The sequence below is a fragment of the Hemicordylus capensis genome, chromosome 4 (genome assembly GCF_027244095.1).
Source record: "Hemicordylus capensis ecotype Gifberg chromosome 4, rHemCap1.1.pri, whole genome shotgun sequence".
NCBI classification, from domain to species: Eukaryota; Metazoa; Chordata; class Lepidosauria; order Squamata; family Cordylidae; genus Hemicordylus; species Hemicordylus capensis.
Genome location: NC_069660.1, coordinates 106,605,334 through 106,627,960, shown reverse-complemented (window position 1 = coordinate 106,627,960; position 22,627 = coordinate 106,605,334). Strand labels below are relative to the sequence as shown.

Genomic DNA, 22,627 nt, shown 5'->3' with positions numbered 1-22,627 from the left:
CAGGTCACTGGCATCAGATATTGCCCTGGAAACCATGGAAATGCAATGGACATGAGCACAACCTCTTTCATTGGCACTGAGCCAGGATGAACATCTGAGAGTATTTTATTATCCATGCTTAATTAGTTTGGGACTGTGTTCTGATCAAAGTGAGAGAGTGAGGCCATAATATACAGTTCCTTATTTTGCAGATAAAAGCATGGGTGTCATCACTTAAAGCATGTAAGAAAATCCAATTACAAAAATTTTCAGTCTTCCCTAGCAGAAGTAAAACAAGCTAGCTCTATTTCATTTAAATCTAATGCAACAGATATCAAACAACAGAGGGTTCACAATGTGGTGTTGCATCCACGTTTAAGATCTTATTTATTTGTTTTATTTATTTAAAATATGTCTATATCGCCCAAAACTTGCATCTCTTGATCCAAATCTTTTCTTTAATATGGACATACATGGCTGAGGCTGCAATCCTATGCACACCTAAACTCAAAAGGCATGCCAGGCCCAATTACATAGTGTTAATATCATTTCAAACATTCCAGAGCTACAATATTTTATAAATAGCAGCACATGGGGCCTGATCCAGATTGGAACTGTGGCAGAGGGGTAGGAGTGGTGCAACACTTTAACTCTTGCACACAGGCAGAGAGGAAACAAATTCTTGCAGATACACCCCCTCATGCAGAGGTGGGTTCCTACTAGGGCTAGAGGAGGAGGGGAGAGTTCACTGAGATAAATCCTTGACTGCAAAAGTTTCACAGTAGGCTACCACCATCCACTTTACTTTTATGTGGGGAAAGTCCTAGGCCTGTGTGACTAAGGCAGACCCAAATGAAGAGTAGCACACTTCACCAATAAGGATTTATTATTAGATTAAAAGAAAAACAACAGTATGCAATGATAATAATTGTCTCTTTACAAAGCAGATTGTGAGAGAGAGTGAGTGAGTTTCCATTAAACCAGGCAACTCAGATTTCAAGCAATGTAGTAAAGCAAAATAAGTGCCCTCATGCATCTAACTGTAGTGGTCCTAACTTGTTACTCACAGGTTGCGGCCTTCCCATTTTCCCAGCAGCTCTCAGCCAGCTGTTTCTTCAGGGCACTTCTGGGACAGACTGAGCAATGCTTCCTCTTCTTCAGTAGGTGGCTGTGTGGGTAATTTCCTACCTGGTCATCTGGACTGGTCCTTCAGTTTTGAATTTCCCAGGCTTTTTACCTTATTAGGAGGCCCGCCCTCCCAGCAGTTGCTCTAAGTGAGTCCTAGTCCTCCCCTTAAACCTTACTATCACTACATTAACGAAGGCTTGCCTGAATTTATCTAACTGATAATGATCCAGTGACTCTGAACATATCTAGTTTATGAAATGGCAGCTGCTAGCAAGTAAACAGAGATGTGGGTTTACCAGAAAATTTTGAACTGGATAAAAAAATTCCCAGTGGTCTGATTTGACATGTTGTTTTATCTATATCTTTATTTATTTGACATGTTGTTTTATCTGTATATTTATGGGTTTGTTTAAAAAAAAACCACCCCCAAAACCATATTACATTCCCATTGTGTATCTTAAAAGACATGTCATGCTCCTTGGAGTTTGGCTACAAAGAACATGCATGTCTCTTTTCAGCCTCTTTTAGTGAATGGGAGTGATTGGAACAAGAGTCCTTGATAAAGGCTTTGTCAAAACATGTTGGGCCTTCAATAAAGTCAGTTTTGGAGGCATTTGAGTTGTAACAAATGCCAACAAAAAGAATAAGACAGGAGTGTTCTTATTTATAACCCACCTAGAGATGTAGATATCAGGCAGTATAAAAATATGATAAATAAATATGATAAATAAATAACATACAGCTCTGAGGTCAACGAAAACATCACAAAATAACTCTCCATTTCCTAGGATAACACCAACCATGGTATCCTTCTGAATCATCTATCTGAATGGAGAATGGTAAGGTCAGTGCTGAACTGATTCAGGTCCTATCTGAAAAATTGGGTGCAGAAGGTGTTACTGGGTAACTACTGCTCAACATTGTGACATGTGGGCTTTGGGGTATGGTAAGATTCAGTCTTGTACCCCATGTTATTTAACATCTACATGAAACCACTGAGAGAAGTTCTCTAGAGATTTGTGCAGCAGTGTCATCAATATGCAAACAACATCCAGCTATAAGTTATCTGATCCCAAAGAGTTGATGAATGTTCCGAATCAGGGGCTGGAGGCAGTAATGGGTAGGATGTAGACAAATAAGCTGAGGTGTAATCCATACAAAATGGCGGTAATGGTGGTCAGTAGGAGAGCTGATCAGCAAGAGAGGTTTCAGCCTATTGCAGATGCAGTTGCATTCCCTCAGAAAGAGCAGCTACACATCTTATAGTATCACTCCTGACTAGGATTGCCTTTACACAGCTTTGCCGAGTGAACCAGCGGTGGACCTTCCTTGAGATGGCAGTTCTAGCCACTGTTACCTATGCCCATCACATCATATCTAGATTATGGCAATACGCTCTACATGGGGCTACTCTTGAAAAGAATTTAGAAACTGCAGATGGTGCAGAATGTGGTGGCCAGATCAGGAGTTGCCTGTACCTCTCACATTACACCTATCCTAAAGGAGTTACACTGGCTGCTGATCTGTTTACAGGTACTATTCAAGGTGCTGGTTATTACCTTTAAACAGTTTGGATCCCAGCTGTCTCATGGACCACCTGCTCCCAGATAAATCTACTCACCCAACGAAATCTATTGGGAGGACTCTGCTTCGAGTGCTGACCCCCTGGGGAGGCATGCTTGTCATGTACGCATGACAGAGCATCCTTGGTGATAGCCCCAGAATAGTGGGGAACTATTCCATAATAAATCTGTGCCACTCCATCTCTCCAGGTTTTCCAGAAATGGGTAAAGATGGCCCTATTTGCCCAGGCATTCAGTCTTTAAGTTGTATGCTATTGCTTTAATGCTTATTTGCTGTGTTTGTTTTTCAAATGATTAAATTGTGTTAATAGTTGATGCTGTATTAATGTTTTGATTAACTGCATAATTTATATAATGCTCTTCTTTCAAGCAGCCCAGTACATGGTTATGTTTATCCTCACAACTGTTGGAAGTGAAGGACTCTGCACTGTCTCATGTCTCACTGACAGAGGGGGATAGATTAGTGAGTCAGAGGGCTAGAGGGGTCAAGACATTGGTCATCCCTTCTCTACAGCTCTGACACTATCCCTTTGATATGTAGATTGTTACTCTCAGGGACTTACTTCCTTCTTGCCTCTTCCTCTTCCCTTTCTTCTCCCTTGCAACACCCACGCTCCCTCTTCCTGCACCATGTGTGCAGAGATGCAGAAACCATTCTTCTGCATCCAGCTAGCGAGCTAGATTAGAGATCCTATCTCTCCACTTTCCTATCTAGAATGGAGCTCACCAATAAAGACTCTTTATATTGATTTGAAACTATGAATTGGCTCCAAGTTTATTTTACTCTCAGCATACACGCATGCCTAGGCAGACTCCACTGTGTTGTGCCTCAGTGAACTCTGCTGTAATAGAAGGGTATCTCTTACCAGAGAGAATTCCCAACAACAACCACCCTGTGAGGTAGGTTAGGCTTAGGGGGAAATAACTCTTCCAGAGTCACCCAGTGAGTGTCATGGCAGAACGGTCCCCATGGGCCCAAAAAAGCCTCCCAGATAAAGCAGGGAAATGCTCTTGTATCAACCTGATGTTTAAAGAACATTTCTTCATTTGCAAAAAATCCACTTGAAATAATGCCCTCTGAATAAAATACTAAATTTTTGCTTTCTCTGATTGTGGTTTATGCCTATGTTGTACGAGCAGGCTCTTAAGAGGACAACATATACAACTGTCCTCATTTGTTCCACTTGGAAAGAAATCTTGTTTTGTTGCTAGATCAGATTTGCTCAGCCTTGTAGGTCTGATGCCAATCTGGAAAAGTTCCCAAGAACTATATCAATTTACTGGACTCTATCTCCCCCAGCAAGGTAAAAGATGCTGAAACAATAGAAATGATTGCAATTCAGTTATTCATGACAGAGATGGAACTTTAATTAATATATTGCACTTCTTTATCAGAGTTAAAAATAATCTGTATTAGGAACCTGGCCACGTATGGAGTTCCTGAAATAGCAAAATCAGGCCTGATAAATGAAGAACCATATCAAAGAGAAAGAAATGTGGCCCCTTCCCATTGGTCACACTGCCTGATATCCTGAGTAATGAAGCACTGCCCAATGCAATGGTAGAAGCACCAGTGCTTCTGAAGAGTTCCAAACTAACACTGCATCAGTGTTAGTTTGGGGATGGGTGGGATTTCAACAACACCCCTCCCCCATAAGCCCTCTGTGTTATCAAATATATATATATATCCCTGAGGGTGATACAGAACACTTCCAGGGGAAGGGTTGTTCATCAAAATTTGCCCCCACTGCTGAGTCAACAATGGAGCCGAGTTAGTTGGACTTTTCAGAAGCACCAGTACTTCTCCCATTGCACCTGTGCTTCCTTAGTCAGGATGTTGGCCACTATGTATATGTGAAATGCAACAGAATTCTTCATACAGTACAGGAGGAAAATGAAAGGAAAAGTAAAGTGGAAGAGGAACACAGAGAGAAGGGTTTAGCAGGTAACAGCTGTACCACTTTACAAGGAAGTCAAACCAAGTCCCTAGGTGCAGCACAAACAACAAGAGTAAAGAAGCTCAAGCAGAGAGACACAGAGGTGCACCTAGATAATTTTGGAACCTGGACCTAAAGGCCTTTGGAGCCTCCCCACTGCAAATTAAGCATCATCATGCTCAGCCAGGTGACCACACCACCTGGGACAGACTAAAGAGGATTTGGGGGCCCTCAGGGGCTGTAGAGGACCTGGACTTCAGCCTGGAAGTCCAAGGGTAAGAGTGCCTCTGGACAGACATAAGCTAGCAAGTTGCCGGTGTTCATTTCTCTAGGGAGATGCTGCTTCTATTTAATATGCCTGCACTTTAGGAAGACTAGACCTTCGATTTGTCTGGAGCTTCCTTATACTGCCTGCACTCCAATGAGCACTCAAGTCAGATTCTCAACCATTATGAACACCGACCTATTTGCTTCATCAGCTTTGACAGAGTCCTATTTAACACCGAGGAAAAGTCACATGAAGGAGACTGACACTGCATGAACTATGATAGTGTAGGTTTCTTCCTACTTTAAAGTTTTCCTTTTCAGAAAAGAAATATTACATCAAGCTCCAAGTGAATTGTCCTACATGATGACTACTTTTAGTAAACAAAAGTTATCTTAAAATGTTATAAAAGTAAATAGAAAATTGAGGGGGGGATATGAATTTACAACAAAGCTTTAGCGTTTTTTTAAGATGACAGTTTGTACCCTTAGTGGTATAAAACTATTAAAAAGAAATACTTCTGATAATTAAATTAATGTGCTGATCTTACAATCTCAGAACAATCACTAATTCTTCAATTATTGAAAATTCAACGTTTTAATCTTGTACACAAGGTACAAAATAAAAGGGAAACAAGAGGTGGAAGGAGATGAGAGACAATGCTTGTCAACTGGGTAAAGAGTCAGACACAGAACTGTCACAGCAGCTGCTGGTTGGCAATGTTCTTATAATTCAAGTACTCCAGAAAGGAAGCCCATGCATCATTAAATCTGTACAAGGCACTAGGGATGTGCATGGAACCAGCTTTGCTGGTTCGGTTCGAATCTGGACTGGATTAGAGCCAACTCAGCCTGGTCCGGTTTGGCCATCGAGCTGGCCAAGCCTGCTCGGGGAGAGGGGGTATACTTGTAAAGGGGAATCCGACTAGGATTCCCCTTTACAAGTAAAGGGGATTCACTAACCTAAGAAGGGTGGGGCAGCAGAAGGGGAATCCTTTAGCTTTAGTTTCCCACAGACGGGGACAGTGGAGGCTGCACCATTGGGCCAAGGGCTCCTCCAACCTCCACTCTGGCCTCCCAAATGAGATGCCAAGCTGTCTGCGGCCCGGTTTGAGCCTCTGCATCAAACTCAGATTGCTCGAACCAGACCGACTCGATGCAATCCAGCTCACACATCCCTAAAAGGAACTCCTTCATATATTACTCACAACTCCAGAAATTCCCTAAAGCAGAGGCTTTCAACCTTTTAAAAATAACTGTACCCTCTCTATCTCAAAGCTTCAGTTCGGGTACCCCATATAAGCTGTGACCCCCTGAAAATAAATCCTGCCAAAGCTGGTGGGAAATAAAATACAAGTCAGGTGAATCTACCCTGGAATCAGGCAAAAACAAACAAAAGATCCCTAACTATATGCTCTCGCTCCTTCCATACTGTGGAACCTTATAGCCATGGCTCTATGGCATACCCCTGGCATGACCACACCTCTCTCCCCTCTTCTTCTTCATATAATCAGCTGGCTAGGCTGAACCCAGCTCTCCCTCAGCCTGACTGATAGGGCTCAGCAGCAAGAGCAATGCTGAGACTGCAGGCAGGCTGAAGGAGGAATGGACTAAGCCTGAACACACAGCCAGCCAATCATGTGGAGAAGAAGGGGGGAGGGATGCTGCCTGACACTCCTCCAAGCCAGCAGTGTAGCATGCAAGTTAGTAAGGGAGGCAGGAAGGTACTATATACCTCGTGTACCCCTTACAAGGCATCAAAGTACCCACAGGTGTTCAAATATCCCTGGCTAAAAGACCTTGCCCTAAAGAGTCATCAATATCAGATGAACAGCAGGTTTTCCAAGCCTGTAAAACAGTTGCCTAGCAACTAGGCAGCATGCTGAATCCAAGTCACATGCATCTGATATAGGATCCATTAGACTGGAATATAAACCAAGAACCAAGTAAACAAATGAGAAGGCATCTTCAAATCCACTTACCAGCTCACCAGTGTCAAATGTCCCCAGCTCCCAGTGAGCAGGACAACCAGCACCACACACATCTCCTCACCAGGGGTCTCATTTCCACTGCCATTTTTGAGAGGGTAAGAGAAAGCAGGAAACTTGTTTGAGCAATAGGAGAGTGTAGTAGGCAGCCAGCCAGCCAGCAATTATACAGTTAACTGCATCAAGTGGTTTTTCTTGATTGATAATCTGTAGACCCTAGGTCATGACCCAATCAGTTAACAAGTTGGGCAGGACTAAAGGGTTCCTGAGGGTCTGCTGGGAAGAAGAAGGGGGTGCCCAAGTGAGAGGAGAGTAACAGAGTCTTGACAGGTTCTCTCAGGGTGAGTTTTTGCAAGTCCTTGGGGGTCAGGGGTTGCAGGGTTGGTCCTAACAAGTTCTGGTGAGGTGCAAGAGAAGGAATCCAAGACATATGGCTTTGGAAGGAAAAGTATTTTAGTAAGACTTGTGTTAGAAGTTATTTACTTTTGTGTGTGTGTCTTTGCAACTACCCTCTATCTACTTTATAATTACCACACTGCAACAATAGCCTAGTAATGATTAAGTCAAGTACCACCTATAAACATCTAGGTGATAGGAAAAACTCTTGTAACCACTAAGATGCTAATCTTATTTGCAACTGCTATCTTTGAAATCCTAAACCTGCTTTTTTTTTGGTAGTACAGTAAATCAATAAATTTGTTTTCTTTGTTTACAAGCCCTCTCAGAGTATTTGACTGACTGTGGGAGGGAAGGAAGCCTATGGCCTCAAAAAAGACCACAAAGCCTGATCTTTCCCCACATAAACATATACAAGAGAAACCATGTTTTTATATTTGCCTGTTAACAAAGTAAAGAGGGAGACTGACAGTTTATCACTCTCTTTCAAAGAAAACCCGGCTAACTAAGAAGCAGTTGGTGGCAGTGATACAATCTACCAGAGATTTTAGTTAACTTTAAACCCAGTCAGCCCATGAGGTTAAGGGAGGCATGACTAAGCTGTAGTCTCCTCTCAGGTGGGTGGGGCTTGGGTTTGGGGCTGTTGGAGAGAGGACTCCCACGTACCATTTCCATATCCCTGTGCAAATGACAATACACCCACTTCTCTCCTAAGACTTCTGCCAGTGTGTCAGAAAAGTATCTGAGGGGATTGGTTCAGACCACAAATAATGGCTGGCTACTGAGCTACACCTAAATTTGTGGATCCCTCAAAATGAACAGTCACAGATAGTAGCTGACATTCTGACTATGCAAAGAACTTGCATCGCTAGAGGCTGAGAGGGCAATATGACAACCTTCAAGTAACTTCCCCTGTATAAATGCAGTTGCGCAAGAGCCTTTAGACTCCATAGTACTCCTTGCATTCCAGAAGGGCCCTGCAAGATCAGAATCCTGTTGTTGACCCTCAGCAATGTGTTTCTATTGATATGTTTCCGCTCTTGCAGAGCCCTTCCAGAGTCTTTGGAACAATCCAGAGTGTAAAGGCTCTTGTGGGACTCTGCCTGCATAGGGAGAATTGTGCAAAGATGCCCAAAACACCCTTGTAGTCCCTAAAATCATGAGCATTTCATTAGTCAATTAACATGGCAGATACTTACTCATGCTTTGGTGACATCCCGAATGGACTACTGCAATGCATCTACGTGAGGCTGCCCTTGAAGACAGTTTGGAAGCTTCAGCTGTTCCAGTATTCCTGCTGTAAGGATGCTCATGGGTGCAAGTCACTTCATGAGTGTTACACTCTTCCTGTGGCACCCCCACGGGTTACCAATCCACTTCCAGGCTAGATTAAAGGTTTTGATCTTTAAAGTCCTACATGCCTTGGAGCCACAGTACCCACTGGACCACAATCACCCATGTGAACCTGCCAGGGCCACTAAAGGAGTCACAGCCTTGCCACTAAAGGAGAGCCAACTAGTAGGTGCCAAGGCCTTTCTGTTGTTGTCCCTCGGCTTTGGAATGCACTCCTGGAATTGCTTAGCCATGCTTACTCTCTCAGTGTTTTAAAGAAACAAATGAAGACACACACTTTTAGAGAGGCTTTTAAATATTTTATCTGCTGCTTATATGTGGTAGGTTTTTTTGTTTTTAGTTTATTTATAACTTTTAATTTGAAACTTTAATATGTAATTTTATTCTGGTTTTTTAAATTTTTTATTAAATTTCTATTATTCCATATTGTATCTATTTTATTAATGTTGTATGCTGCCCTGAGCAGTAGTGTACTGGAAAGGAGGAGGATAAATATTATAAATAAATAATAAAATAAGTTTTCTTCACTACATAAATATGCTAAATGAGATCTAAATCTACTTGGGGCATCAGAAAATTTTCCAACTCACATTTTCTGGAAAACATTACTGTTTGGGTATGTCAAACAATCAAGATTTGGACAATTTAGCGAGTACTATGTACCAATTGTAGTATGATTAGCAAGATTGATTTTTAGGTTGAAATTAAATTGAGATCCAGCGTGGTGTAGTGGTTAGAGTGCTGGACTAGGACCGGGGAGACCCAAGTTCAAATCCTCATTCAGCTATGATACTAGCTGGGTGACTCTGGGCCAGTCACTTCTCTCTCAGCCTAACCTACTTCACAGGGTTGTTGTGAGGAGAAACTCAAGTATGTAGTACACTGCTCTGGGCTCCTTGAAGGAAGAGCAGGATATAAATGTAAAAATAAAATAAATAAATAAAATTGGCTGACATGAGGAAAATTACTCAAAGTAGTCCAACTGAAATTAGAATTAAAATGGCAAGTTAGGCACTGCCTAACTTGTCCTTTCAGTTTCACTGGGACTTCTTTGAGTAGTTTCCTTCATGTCAACCAATGTATTTTAAATTATTTTATGCAGTTTTATAGATATGATTACTCTTATTTATTGCACCACTTTTAAAATTGATTTATTATTGGTGTTTTCTTTTGTATGCTGTTTTAAATAGTTTCAGTAGAAAAATAATTAAACCTACAAAATGAAAAAGGAAATTAATTATGGGTCCTCCAATGTGATTGCCCTACAAACAGCTGAAGACAAGAGGTGATCCACAGATGCATTTGGCAGCAATCCTAACCCATTCCTGGGAGCCACATATGTACAGCCCACAGACCATGCAGACTACTCCTGCTTTGTTCCCTATTCAGAAGATTTTGTGGCTGCTCTAGCCTTTTTTTGGTTATACATTTATCCTGTACTTCCTCCAAAGAGCTCATTATTGTTTCCACATCTTATCCTTGCAACAGATTAGACTGATAGTGATGAGACACATGAAATGAGCTTCTACATGACTGAGTGGGATCTAAACCAAGGTCTCCATTCTGGCCACTACATCATATTGCCTCTCTTACTTTTGGGGAAAGTGTCTCAGGCAAAGAGTAAGAAAACATGAGCATTAGCTCCAGCGCCATCAAGTCATGCTGTAGCCAGCTATTACTGTATATACAGAAGTGAACTAGTGATAGGGGATGGGAGAGGACAACGGAGCACTTTGTGAGTCATGCTAAAAATCTCATAGGTATTGTGATACAATCCTAACCACATTTATTTGTAAAAGTCACTGGAAATGCATACATTCATGCAGCTGGAGAGAAGGAATTTCAATATTAATTTTTCCAAGGTTGCTACAGCTTGCTATGAGAATGCTACAGTGCTTTTTTCTGTACGTCTCAACACAAGCGCATTTATGTAGGACAAACAGACACATTACTCCTGCTCTCCCTTTCATTATTTTGGGGTTGTGCCTCTAAAACGTGGTCCTCACAATCTTTGTTTCACTTTCATATCCTTCAGGAATGCAGCCACCTGTTACAACATTTTAGCCAGTGTTAAATTCAAATCACAAGGTTACAAAGTATGTCAACACATGTACGCCATGGTATATGATGCATGTTGTAAAATGTTTCAGAACAAGTTAACTGATCGTAAGTCTCTATGTACAGAAGGCCACTTTGTGAAGAAATAAGAACTAGAAGATTATACTGCTACTACGAATATTTATATACCGCTCTAGACTTTAACCCAAGTTCTCAAAGTGGTTTACATAGAAAAATAAATAATACATACATAAAATGGATCCCTGTCCCCAAAAGGCTCACAATCTAAAAAATAAACATAAGATAGATACAACCAAGAGCCACTGGAGGTGCTGGGGATGGACAGGGCCAGTTGCTCTCCCCCTGCTAAATGAAGAGTATCACCACATTAAAAAGGTCCCTTTTTGCTCATTTAGCAGGGGAATCAGTTATATTGCCATGCTTGTACAGGTAAATAACCACACAATTCAACTGTCAAAAATAACTAAACACCGAAATAGTGCATAACCTCAGTAAACAGAGAAAGAGAAACAGGATCTGTAATCTCAAAGCCAAACAGAAAAACAGCAAATCTAAACCCTACTCCAATTTGCTATCTATAAATTATGCCACACTTTCCTAATGCTCCAAATCAGAAGTTAATTATCTAAAAATTATGCAATACTCTAAGCTATTTTTGGCAACAGGACCTTCAAATCCAATGAATTCAAACTGATAATTGCTGCAGTGGATTATATTAAGGGTTATAAAGGAAAAAAAGTATACTATACAAGGAGTGTCAAAAAATAATCCCATTTAAAATGTGAATGTGGGATCAAATTAGCAGATATGGAAATTTGTTCTGTTCTCTAACACCCACGAGTCCCAGAACATTAGGCTGAAGTGCTGGCATGAATAAGAACCATTTGTCAAATACAAAATTCACAAGGTTGTCAAGTGTTTAATATTGAACAATTTTCTGGTTTTTTTTAATGTATTGCAATGGAAATTAGTGTGAATATGAAGATACACATGCCATCCAATGGTTACTCTTTAAAATTTTTGCTTACAAAAAATAAAATAAGAATTGCACCAGGATGCAAGGCATTTTATACAGACACGCTTAACAGACTAAGCTTAATTCTAGAGCGTAAAAATCACAAAATCTTGCTGGAAGCGTTCACTAGAAAGGAAATGTCATTGTAACTTCTCCTTGGACTTTCTTGTATCAATGGGCTATGAAAAGTCTAGATTAATGATAAACCAGTGAATGGCCAACATGGAACAGCAGATAGAACTGAGCCATGGGACCAAGTCTGTGGTGTCGGGCACTCAAGTTTTTAACATCAAGCCTGCCAGATATCTTGGTCAGATTACTGTTCCTAAATATCATAAAGCTTTTTCGTTAGCATGTTTAGAGGCATCTAGTACAGCTGTGCTTGAAGGAAGAAGGTTCCATATGCAGAGCGCCTAATTCACTGTAACACAGGAAGTACTGAAACAACTTATTTTCTGTTATACTGTAATTTTTATAACGACATTTGTAGTTATTATTTGCTGCCATTTTAAAAATACTACCCAGGATGTTCTGATAAATTATATATAAGTTATCTTTTATCCGATACGAATGATATGCTATCTAAGTTTAGCAAAGTGTTGTTTCATTGCAGGAAAGATTCGAATTTCATTCATCTGCAATGATAAAGATAAAGATGGGAAGGATACCTTGTGACAAACTGTGCCAGGCTAGAGCAGTGTTTCTCAACCACCAGTCCATGGACCGGTGACGGTCTGCGAGGCATTGGGTGAGGCATCACTAATAAAAATCACCCCCTGAAAAAAACATTTTGGGCCAGCGGGGGCCAGCGGGTGCTCTCTGGAGCTCATTTCCAGGCAGCCCTTGCTGCTGGATAACATCCATGTCACTTCCTTCAACTGAACATTATCCAGCAGAGAGGGTTGCCTGGAAATGAGCTCCGAAGAACAGTCTGAAATTGTTTTTTGGGAGGTGCCTGGGGTGGGGGTGAGGGGGGGCAACCCCCTTACTAACTGCTGGTCCAGGAAATTGTACATGAATAGTGTACCGGTCCATGACTCCAAAAACGTTGAGAAACACTGGACTAAACAGTGTTTCTCAATGTTTATGGAGTCATGGACTGGTACATTGTCCATGCACAGTTTCCTGGACCAACAGTTAGTAAGGGGGTCACCCCCCTCACCCCCAACCACACCCACAGGCATCCCACAAAAAACAATTTCGGGCAGCTCTCCAGATTTCATTTCCAGGAAGCCCTCGTTGCTGGATAATGTTCATTTCATCATCTCCTCTCCTCTGCCTGGAGAGGAGAGCTGGTCTTGTGGAAGCAAGCATGACTTGTCCCCATAGCTAAGCAGGGTCTGCCCTGGTTGCATATGAATGGGAGACTTGATGTCTGAGCACTGTAAGATATTCCCCTCAGGGGATGAAGCCGCTCTGGGAAGAGCAGAAGGTTTCAAGTTCCCTCCCTGGCTTCTCCAAGATGGGGCTGAGAGAGACTCCTGCCTGCAACCTCGGAGAAGCCGCTGCCAGTCTGTGTAGACAATACTGAGATAGATAGACCAATGGTCTGACTCAGTATATGGCAGTTTCCTATGTTCCTATGAAATGAGCTCTGGAGAGCTTCCGGTGGCCCCTGACAGCCCAAAATTGGTATTTTGGGGGCGGTGATTTTTATTAGTGATGCCTCACGGACTGGTACCCAATGCCTCGTGGACTGGTGCTGGTCCACAGACCCATGGTTGAGAAACACTGGACTAGAGCATAGAAATTCTAAGTATTCCTTCTCAACCACATGGCTCTGTGGTCACCAGGAATTGACACCCGACTTGACGGCACAACCTTCCCTTTCCTTTTCTGTACATTTCCAGACAATTTTGTTTCAGCAAGCTGCTTAGGACCCAATAAAGAGCATATTATTAGGAAAGACATCCTCTGACTTCACACTGCTTTGAATCAAGCCATTAATCAATCTTTGTTCCCCTCTGTAATTTCAATAAAATTGTGTGAGTAGAAGACACCTTCTTTCACTCTTGAGAAACATGTTTTTCTTTAAAAAAAAAAAAAAAAGGTTTACACTTGAGCATTCAGCTCCAAGTCTTCCACCATTTATATATTCTTTACATCTGTTTCTCTTACCTTGAGTATTGCAGGTACAAACTCAATATAATGGCAACAGCTGACATTCCAACGGTTGCACGGCCCAATTACACCAGTATTTTACTAGTGCTTGCACAAAAAGGTACAAAACTTGCAGTATGCCTCATAAGTTTCACAGGAAACTTTTGTGCAATTGTGCATTTCTGAGCTTCGCTATGGTTTTACACAGCCCCTTAATCTCTTTGAACTAGCAAAACTGTTTTCATTGCGTAAGAACAGCCTTTATCATGATGTCAGAATAACCCACAAAAATAAAAAGCAGGTAATTTCACAGTTTACCCAAATCTCAGTTTTAAGACTATTTCATTATTTCTGGGTATGGGTTGTTGGTTTACAAATCAAAGACTGAAGAAGCATCTGCCTTACAATCTTTAAACAAATAATGTTAATTACATGTAACTAAACATATGCAAATTCCAATCCTCTAAAGCATCATGCATTTCTAGCATGACCTCAGTGCTAAACAAATTATTAAATTCTAGTCTTAACAGAATGCTATTAAGTCAAATGAAATGAAGACCTAATTAATTTGGTGGAGGAGAATTGTATCCCATTATGCAACACTGAGTTATCAAATTTGAAGCTTTCCTAGCTCTCATATCACACAAGTTTATCAACATGGGGGGAGGGAGAGGAATCAGTATTTAAATAACCTATGTACACATGGCAATACTAAAACTGAGGGAGTTCACAGAATGCTTCAGATTTCAAAACCTTGTATCGTATAATGTGTTGGGCATCTCAACGACACAGTAGTTGTCACTTTCTACTTCTAAAAATCATGCTACCACTCCATGACCAAAAGTATTCATGCAAAGTTGAAACATGTCTGGCTACCATAGTTTCATCATCTAAAACAGGGCAACACAACTTTGGCCCTCCTGCAGATCTTGGACCTCAACTCCCATCATCCCTGACCACTGTGGGGCCACTGTGGCTAAGGATGCTGGGAGCTGTAGTCCAAAAACAGCTAGAGGGCTGAAGTTGTGTAGCTTTGGTCTAAAACAGCATCAGTTGCACTCTCAAAAAGGTTTAGCAAAGCTTTCCAAATCTGTCATTCACTTTTCCTATTGACTGTGTGTACTTACACACATATCTCTCAAAAAATTTCATCTCTAATCCATTTTCCTTTCCAAAGTACAATCGTTTCTGAAGTTGTATTTTCCAAAGGAGTTTAGGAACAAAATGATAACTCTTTCATTTGCGCGCGCACACACACACACTTAAAACTAAGAGAGGTGTTGCAAATATGGTCTATATATGATAGTCACTATTTTCCCTCTAGCTGGCGATTCCCTACAATGCAAGAGATGGTGCATGTTTGAAAATACTATGGCTGACATAAGGAAATTACTCAGAGTGGTCCAAGAGAAATTAAAAGGTCAAGTTAAGCATTGCCTAACTTACTCTTTTAATTCAATGGGACTAGTTTAAGTTACTTCATGTCAGCCTCTATTTTTTCTGCATAACTATGTAACCAATATGTAATCCATAGGCTCCTGTTTTACTAACATTATTATGCAGAATTGTACCTAAAACATGTTCTCTGGACATCAGGGGGAAAAAAAGATGGATTCCACAGGTAGACTGCACATCCAAAGCTGAACTAAGTCAGATTACTCAAAGGAAATTCTATAGTCTAAAACCAACTTTTTGCTGCTAATATGTTCTTTCCACTACTGTTCCATTCACCACAATCAGGTTCTCAGTACTGTGACACAATCCACCCTACTGGATTCTGCCTGCACAGCAGCCAAGCACAAACCTATCATCCTTCACTCCTTTAAATTTTCCAATTTCTTAGTCCTCCAGTCTCCTAAGTAAGAGTGTTTGCTTCATGCTGGTTTCAGGGGAAGTCAGCAAAAGATCTCAGAAAGATGACTAAATAAGGGATGTTAACACTGAGGCTGTATTTCATAAGTATGTCACAGAATGTGTTTTCACATGAATCCATGGCACATCACTGCTGAATAATCGAATGACCGTGAGAAAAGAAACCAGACTGGGACAGTAAGTGCACACTTTAATTAATATGCACACATTAAGTGCAAGTTGCTCATTTAAACTTAAATTAACATTCTGCCCAGTTTTAACACTCTAAGAAAGAAAAGCTCCAAGCAGTTAGACTAGATCAGTGGTTTTCAAAACTACTTTGAGAAAATGCTTTCCACTCCGACTTGGCTGCAATGAACCAGTGGACATTCGGCAGAGGATTCTGGTGCATGGCTAAGGCAAGATGCACACTAGCCATGTTGGACTGGCACGCTTGTTGGGTCTCACTTGTTGCTTCTCCCTCTGTGAACCAAGAGTGCACACACTGCAGGTGAAAACTAATAGTAGCAGACAAGCTGGATTTTAGGGATTTTACTGTTCTCACGGATATGCCCTGAATTCATTTACAAGCAACATCAAGCAGGAGTTTACAATTACTGGCTTGCTTTGATCGACAAGTAAAGAATTGTAGAGTAAAGTAAAGGCAGCCCTGCCCACTTGGGGCACCTTGGTTAAGCAGGAGTCAAGGAAGTTCATTACTTTTTTTCATTTGGGAAAGGGAGGTGCTCCAGGCACTAAGCAGTGACGGAGCAAGCCCCACCTCACCCCACCCTCAATCCTTTCCTAATCCAGAGCAGGGAAGAGTGGCCAAGATGGAATCTTTCCACCAATAGTTATTTTAATTTTTACTTTCTGTAATTAAAAAATAGTTTAAAGATGAAAAATACAGCTGAAACCCATACAGATGTTTTAAAAATCCAAAGTTATTGTCCTTTTAAGCTACCAATATGCTTCTTTGAATATCATTATATGATATTTGAAGTTTCTAACTAAACACTTTCATTCTTTCTATTTCAGATTCCATGTCCTTCACTTCTTGTCAAATACCTCAACCCCTTCACTAATTTAAACTATCTACTTTGTACCCCAAGACATACAGCCGACATTTGTTCTCCCTTTACATTCTGATATTTTCTCTAATTTTTCATAGCCATTATACTCACGGCTAATGATATATTTTCCCCCCAGTCTTTTTTCCAGGGCATGTTTTAAAGATTCTCACTGGATTCTTTGTCAATACTGGCTGACATTCAGAACAGCCTAACATTCCCACACTGCTGCATGTTCCCTGAAAAGCATGCACAAATTCTTTTTGGAGCTAGCCTGTGCTGTGGAAGTGCTCTTTTAAAACAAACACATTGCTGGTGGTCTAGCAGCAAGTTTCCAGTCTAAAGAAGCACTTCCAGAAAGCAGGAAAGCTGTGAAACGTATTTGTCCTCTTGTGCAAGAACGCAAGACCTCCTGTGCTTCAGAGCGAGTGTGCAGTACCACAGGGATATTGAGAGTGCCTGCATCAGGCTGCTCTGGATGTCAGCCATTATTTCTTTATTCTTTCCTATACCATGCAGGAGGGCAGGAAGAAAACAGGTGATATTACACAAAGACAGCAGCTCGAGGATTGCTTAGAGCTCCAATGGTCACAGAGCATACCACACAGGCAGTACAGAAAACTTTCCTATGCATACAAAGGAATGTATGCATGGATTTATGTCCTTTACTGAAATGAATGAGCAAGAAGAGAAAATCTTGTGTGTTCACTGGAACTCCTGCACCTTTCAGTTGGTGCAATATAGTTTTGGAAATTTTTCAAGTGGAGTCCATTGTGTAGATAGGTGCAAGGACCTGCCTGCAGCTGATGAGTAAGGCATTCAGCTGACATTCTATTCCAAACTAATATTTAGCATATTAAATTTCTATTTGATTTTGCACCTCAAATTATCTGAATTTTTAATTTGAATTTTAAAGTTGCTTTTAATATATTTTGAATGCCAAAAAGGACATGCTTTAAAAGTTCCCAAAACAGATATGCAATGAAGTGTTGTCGTTTCAAGAGGACTATCATTGCCTCTTGGATCAATATACTGCTCAGAGTTTTGCTTGCCAGGGGGCTAGAGGATTTGTGGATTGCCAGTTAGAAATATAAAGATGCTTTATATTAGACTCATTCAAATAAACTAACGTGGCTTTGTTGATTATTTCATCTGTTGATCACTGCCTAAATTAATTAATTTTTAAAGCCAATAATCTAGGTAAGAGCAAATCTGGAAGCACTGAAAAAGCATTTGTATGATGATTACAGAATCCAGCAATGTCAAGAAAGTAACCTGCAAAAAAATTAAAATAAAATGCATCTAAGGTTTGTTTTAAAGGATATGCTACACCATCTGGGGTTTTCTAGCAGAAAGCCTAGTCTTCCTCAGTCTCTCCTGGCACTACATGTTCTCACTTAAATGTCACATGTGTCTTCACATGAGTACACTTTCTCAAATTCATACAGATCTACTACATACTTTGTTTAAAGCCAAGCACTCTACTTTTGATGAAATAAAACAATATTTTTAAAAGCATGACTCTACCTGATTTGTTTTCAACTAACTTTTTAAAAATAGAAGTGTGAAGTCAAACTAGTCTAAAACCTACATTAAAATTCAGGAAAAATAGGTCAGGTTTCTTTTTCAAAGCAGGTATAATTCAGTTCTGAAAAAGTGTTCTGTACATTTGAGTTTGCTGGATTAAACATTAGAGTGCTGTGGTTTCTTTAAGGAGGTGTTGCTTTTTCTAAAACATATGCACTACATTTGATGAAGAGAGGGAGAGGTTGCCATGGTAAGTCTGCATCTTTTGTTGAATACTGGAATAAATTGATGCATAGAACCAACACCCACGTAACTTGTCAGCACAAGTTACTGCGCTTGTTTGAACATGTAACACTAAACAGGAATGTGTTAAATATAATTGTTGTTATTCAAACAGCACTTTTCTTTGCCTTCCAGTTGCCCACAACAACTCACCCTAGGAGAAACAAGAATAGAAATTCTGTTGAGCTCTCTTTAGGTGAAAATGTCAGGGGCCAAGTACAAAGCATGAAAATGTTACCATGGTGACAATTTTAGGTATTTTATCTTAGTGCTATCTCTCTCACACACAATAGAAACTTATATTAAGTAAAGCCATTCTATTTCTAAGTGGGCCATAAAGAGCTATGTCCACAGATATACCAAGCTAACTCATTCTTTCAATAGAGGGGGCATTGATTTAACTCACCAGTAATAACTGGAAACACATCCATTGAATTCCAGGGATTTGTACCACAACCTGTGAGATTACCACCAGGCAAAGCATAAGTTTACTCTCACTGAAGCCATTTAGTGTTCTGATAATTGATTTCCACAGATATTCACTGCAATCATGCCTACAGAGCTGATTCTCACTTTCTGATGCAAGAGGTCAAATGCTCAGTTTCATCAATCTTCTTGCCATACCAAACACTCTAATAGAGTCAATATATAGGTAATAGTATGTATGGAAATTTAATTTATCCTCCACACACGAGTTAGGAAGACCAGAGAACATGGGAGACCGAAAGTCCAGGCTTTTCAGTTGGTCAAGAAACAAAAGGTGGGGAAAGGGGCTCTGTTACCTCTCCAAAAGCTAAAAACGCTCGCTAAAGGGAAGAGAAGGAAAGAACAAGAGCATTTGGAAGCCTCACAGGACTATAGAAATACTTCACTGATACAGTAAAATGGATACAAGTATAAAGAGAATATTGTATGGCAATCTCAAGGAAACCTCAACTCTGCTATCCTGGGATGAGAATCCTATACACATTAGAATTTTTCTATACTGATTTTCGACACAAGATGTAATACCAATCAAATGAGCCACACATGTATAAGAACTCAACTGCAGTTAAGGAGGAGGGTCTATAAGCTAGCTATGCGGATTACACATTAATACAAGACATGCTCATTTGTCTGCAAGCCTTGGGTATCATATGAGGAGTCCTCCCTGTTAAATGTTACAATAAAATTGCCTGTGTCTCTGGTCAAGAGATGATGAACAAGTTGCTACTGGGTAAGGAATTTCCAGGAATCTTGCAAAAATCATCATCTTGCTTGAAATTTTAAAAAATTAGTAGGTGAAAACATTTCTGTTCAACAGATACCAAATATAACATTTTCTAACATTATTTGAATTGTTACTGGAAAACAGCATCAGCAAGTAATCTAGTCTTCACTGGAAACATCCTAATTATAGAAAATTTCCCTGACTGAGATAGTATCTGTCTTTGTAGTGTTCACAAAGACAGATATATTCATTCACAGTTCTGTTCTGGAATTAGAAAACCGGTACTCTCTTTTTCAGTTAAAAAAAGGGGGAATAATATTTCCCAATATGTTTCTTTCCACTATAGATCAACAGAAAACTTGGCATAGAAAACTGCATGTACATGTGTATAGATCAGAAAGGGCCCTAGGACCAGATGCATTCTTAATTGCCCTAATAAGCCAAAAATTATTTCTCATGAAAGTGCCCTGTTATAATTGGGTAATAGTTTGCCTAAAGTATTTGACTAAGTGCAGTTACACTGGTGGAAATACAATCCGGATTCAACTAAATTTTACATGACAGGCACACTGTGGGTGTTTAATTAATAGGAATGGTTAGGAAGGAACTGCAAAGTGAAGTTGGGTTACAGACATTTCTTTCACACAGATGCCAAAAAAGGCAAGCCATTCTGAGTCACAAATCACTGGAGGGGGGAGGGGAGAAAAGAGAGCTCTTCCTTGGTGGGATGAGATAGGTGGATGCTTCAAATGCCTCCAGTCACACTGAACAGAGGGTAGAAATATTTTAATCACATTTTCACAGCAGCACAAGGTGAATAAGAGAAAGCTTTAGAATAAAACCACCGAAGGTCTCAATTTGAAAGAGGGGGCAAGAACTGTAACGCTCAGAGCTATCATTGCAGAGCTATTTCCACGGAGGACAATCTGAACTGCATTGAAATCAATGCCATTCTAGCCATCGACCCTCCCATTCCATTTTCATACCCCACTATTTCGGTGAAGTGTTAACGTGGAAAGCCCCAAAGGTGTTCCTATCTGTAGGCAAAGGAAAAGCTAAAGCTGGTAGGTGTGTGTGTGTGAGAGTTCTTCGACTGAAATTTCTAAGCTTCAATTATCCAGATAGGAAGGTTTGGGGGGGGGGGGGACATAGCTTCCCAGTACGGTCCGAAAAAATAAGGTTAACCTGCTTTCGCCGCTACTCACGACTTTCGATCGTGCAGAACCTCAACATGCTGCAAATGTCCCTGTCTACAAGTGCCAAGTGGGAACATCAATTCAGCTGCTCCAACCAAATAAAGATTCTGCCACCTTGTTCCGCACTCATACCACCCCGCCCCCTCCAGACCCCCTCTCACGTTTGATGTTTTTGGTTTTAGAAGAGAGAGACAGAGAGACGAGGGAGCTACAACCAAGGAGAATATACTCTCTCTCGCTTTTCTTCTTTGCGGCGAGGGCTTCCTCCCCTTAGCAACCACTGCATTTCATCCGGTTACCACCAGCAGCAGCACCCTAGGGCGCTTCCTTCACTCTTCCATCGTTCACCACCCACCGCAACCAAACCCACTATCCGTGCCGTTCGCCACCGCCAAAGAGAAGCAACATCGAGCGATATTAGGAAAAGCGGAGAGCCGAAAAGCGACTTCCTCCAGCCTGGATCCTGGCTTGCCCAAGCAGGAAGCCGGAGCGTGCAGCGCTGCCACAGCTAACACGCCCCTACAGCAACCAACCGTAGGAGCAGCAGCCCCTTCCCCAAGAAAAAGGACGCAGCCCCGGCAAAAATACTCACATTGCAGGGTGGAGAATCTGTCCATTAGTCGCTGCTGCCTGCAGATAATAGCAGTTGGGGCTGCGATTCCTATAAAGCGATCGGGCTCCGCTGTTCATGGGGGGCTGGGGAGAGGGGGGAAGGGGGGCAACGTGGGCTAGGGCAGGAGGATGGCGATCGCCAATTTCCCTCCCTTGTCGGTCCCCCACCCCAGACTAGACCACGATGCGGATTACCCTTCAGGTGAACATCTGAGGAGAGTGTATTTCCCCTACACGGAGGTCTGGAGAACAGGTACCTTGTCAGCTGAAGTCTCTCGCTTCGCCAGTCCCCCAGGACAACCACCAAAAAAGCAAGCTCTTCATCCAGTAAATCCTTTAGGACCGAGCAGGCAAGTGGAGAAAGGGGGCTCCTGCTGCCGCCGCCGCCACAGGCGTGGAGACGGCGATGCAAAGCAAGGGGGGGCGAACCACCCCCTCCCCAGCGCATCTGTCAGTGCGGGGCGCGGGAGCCAGACTCCACAAGGGCATGCGGGGAGGAAGGCTTCCTCACATCTCCGCGGCGACCGCTGGCCACGAAGAACACTGAGGTGGCGGGCGGCGGCGGTGCCTCCACTCGCCCCAAAAGGCTCGGCGCCGGTGCCTTCTCCCGTGTGTCAGGGCCTCCTCTGGGCGGCAGCTTCATTCATGCACTCGTCTTCATTCACAGGTGTAATGGTTGCAGAGGAGAGAGACGGAAAGAGGGGAGGGAGGAATGAGGGAGGGAGGGCTGCTGCTACGCGCATGTGGCCGAGCCCCCTCGCCGCCCGCCTCTACGGCGCAGGCGAGAAGCCTTCAAGCAAAGCCCCCCTGCCCTCGCCGACGGCGCCTCCAGGGAAAGCAGCACTGAAGCGACAAAGACCTGTCCCTCGAAGGTGTCCTCCCTGCAGTCTACATGGAGTGACCCCGGGCCAAGAGGGCGCAGAAGCCAGCGGCCGGGCACTTCGGCGAGCGCGTAAGCGAGGCAGCATCTAAGGGCCAACGCGCGGCGGGAGGGAAAAGAGGGGCCGCCGCGGATAGGGTCTCCTCCTTTGCTTTGCCTCGGTGGGAAGAAGTGAAG

At 41.9% G+C, this 22,627-nt stretch overlaps 2 protein-coding genes across 12 annotated transcripts in view; one reads left to right on the top strand and one right to left on the bottom strand.

Moving 5' to 3' along the window:
- The window catches only part of LRRC7 (leucine rich repeat containing 7), a 378,525-nt gene extending 356,526 nt beyond the window's left edge, over nt 1-21,999 (bottom strand). For 5 of the 10 annotated variants that reach the window (XM_053248555.1, XM_053248556.1, XM_053248548.1 and 2 more), the window contains exon 1: nt 21,828-21,999. Coding sequence is in view for 1 of the 10 variants with exons in the window: in XM_053248546.1 (XP_053104521.1) it covers nt 21,551-21,575 (25 nt within the window). In the remaining 9 variants the exon portion in view is untranslated. Of the gene's footprint in view, nt 1-1,046; nt 1,065-6,873; nt 6,894-16,012; nt 16,036-21,550; nt 21,661-21,827 lie in introns of those variants that run through there. The other 5 variants (XM_053248546.1, XM_053248549.1, XM_053248552.1 and 2 more) reach the window with 5 other exon arrangements.
- The window catches only part of LOC128324251 (uncharacterized), a 150,915-nt gene continuing 149,978 nt past the window's right edge, over nt 21,691-22,627 (top strand). For both annotated transcript variants that reach the window (XM_053248578.1, XM_053248579.1), the window contains exon 1: nt 21,691-22,522. In XM_053248578.1, coding sequence (XP_053104553.1) covers nt 21,700-22,522 — 823 coding nt within the window. In that variant the 5' untranslated portion in view covers nt 21,691-21,699. The remainder of the gene's footprint in view (nt 22,523-22,627) is intronic.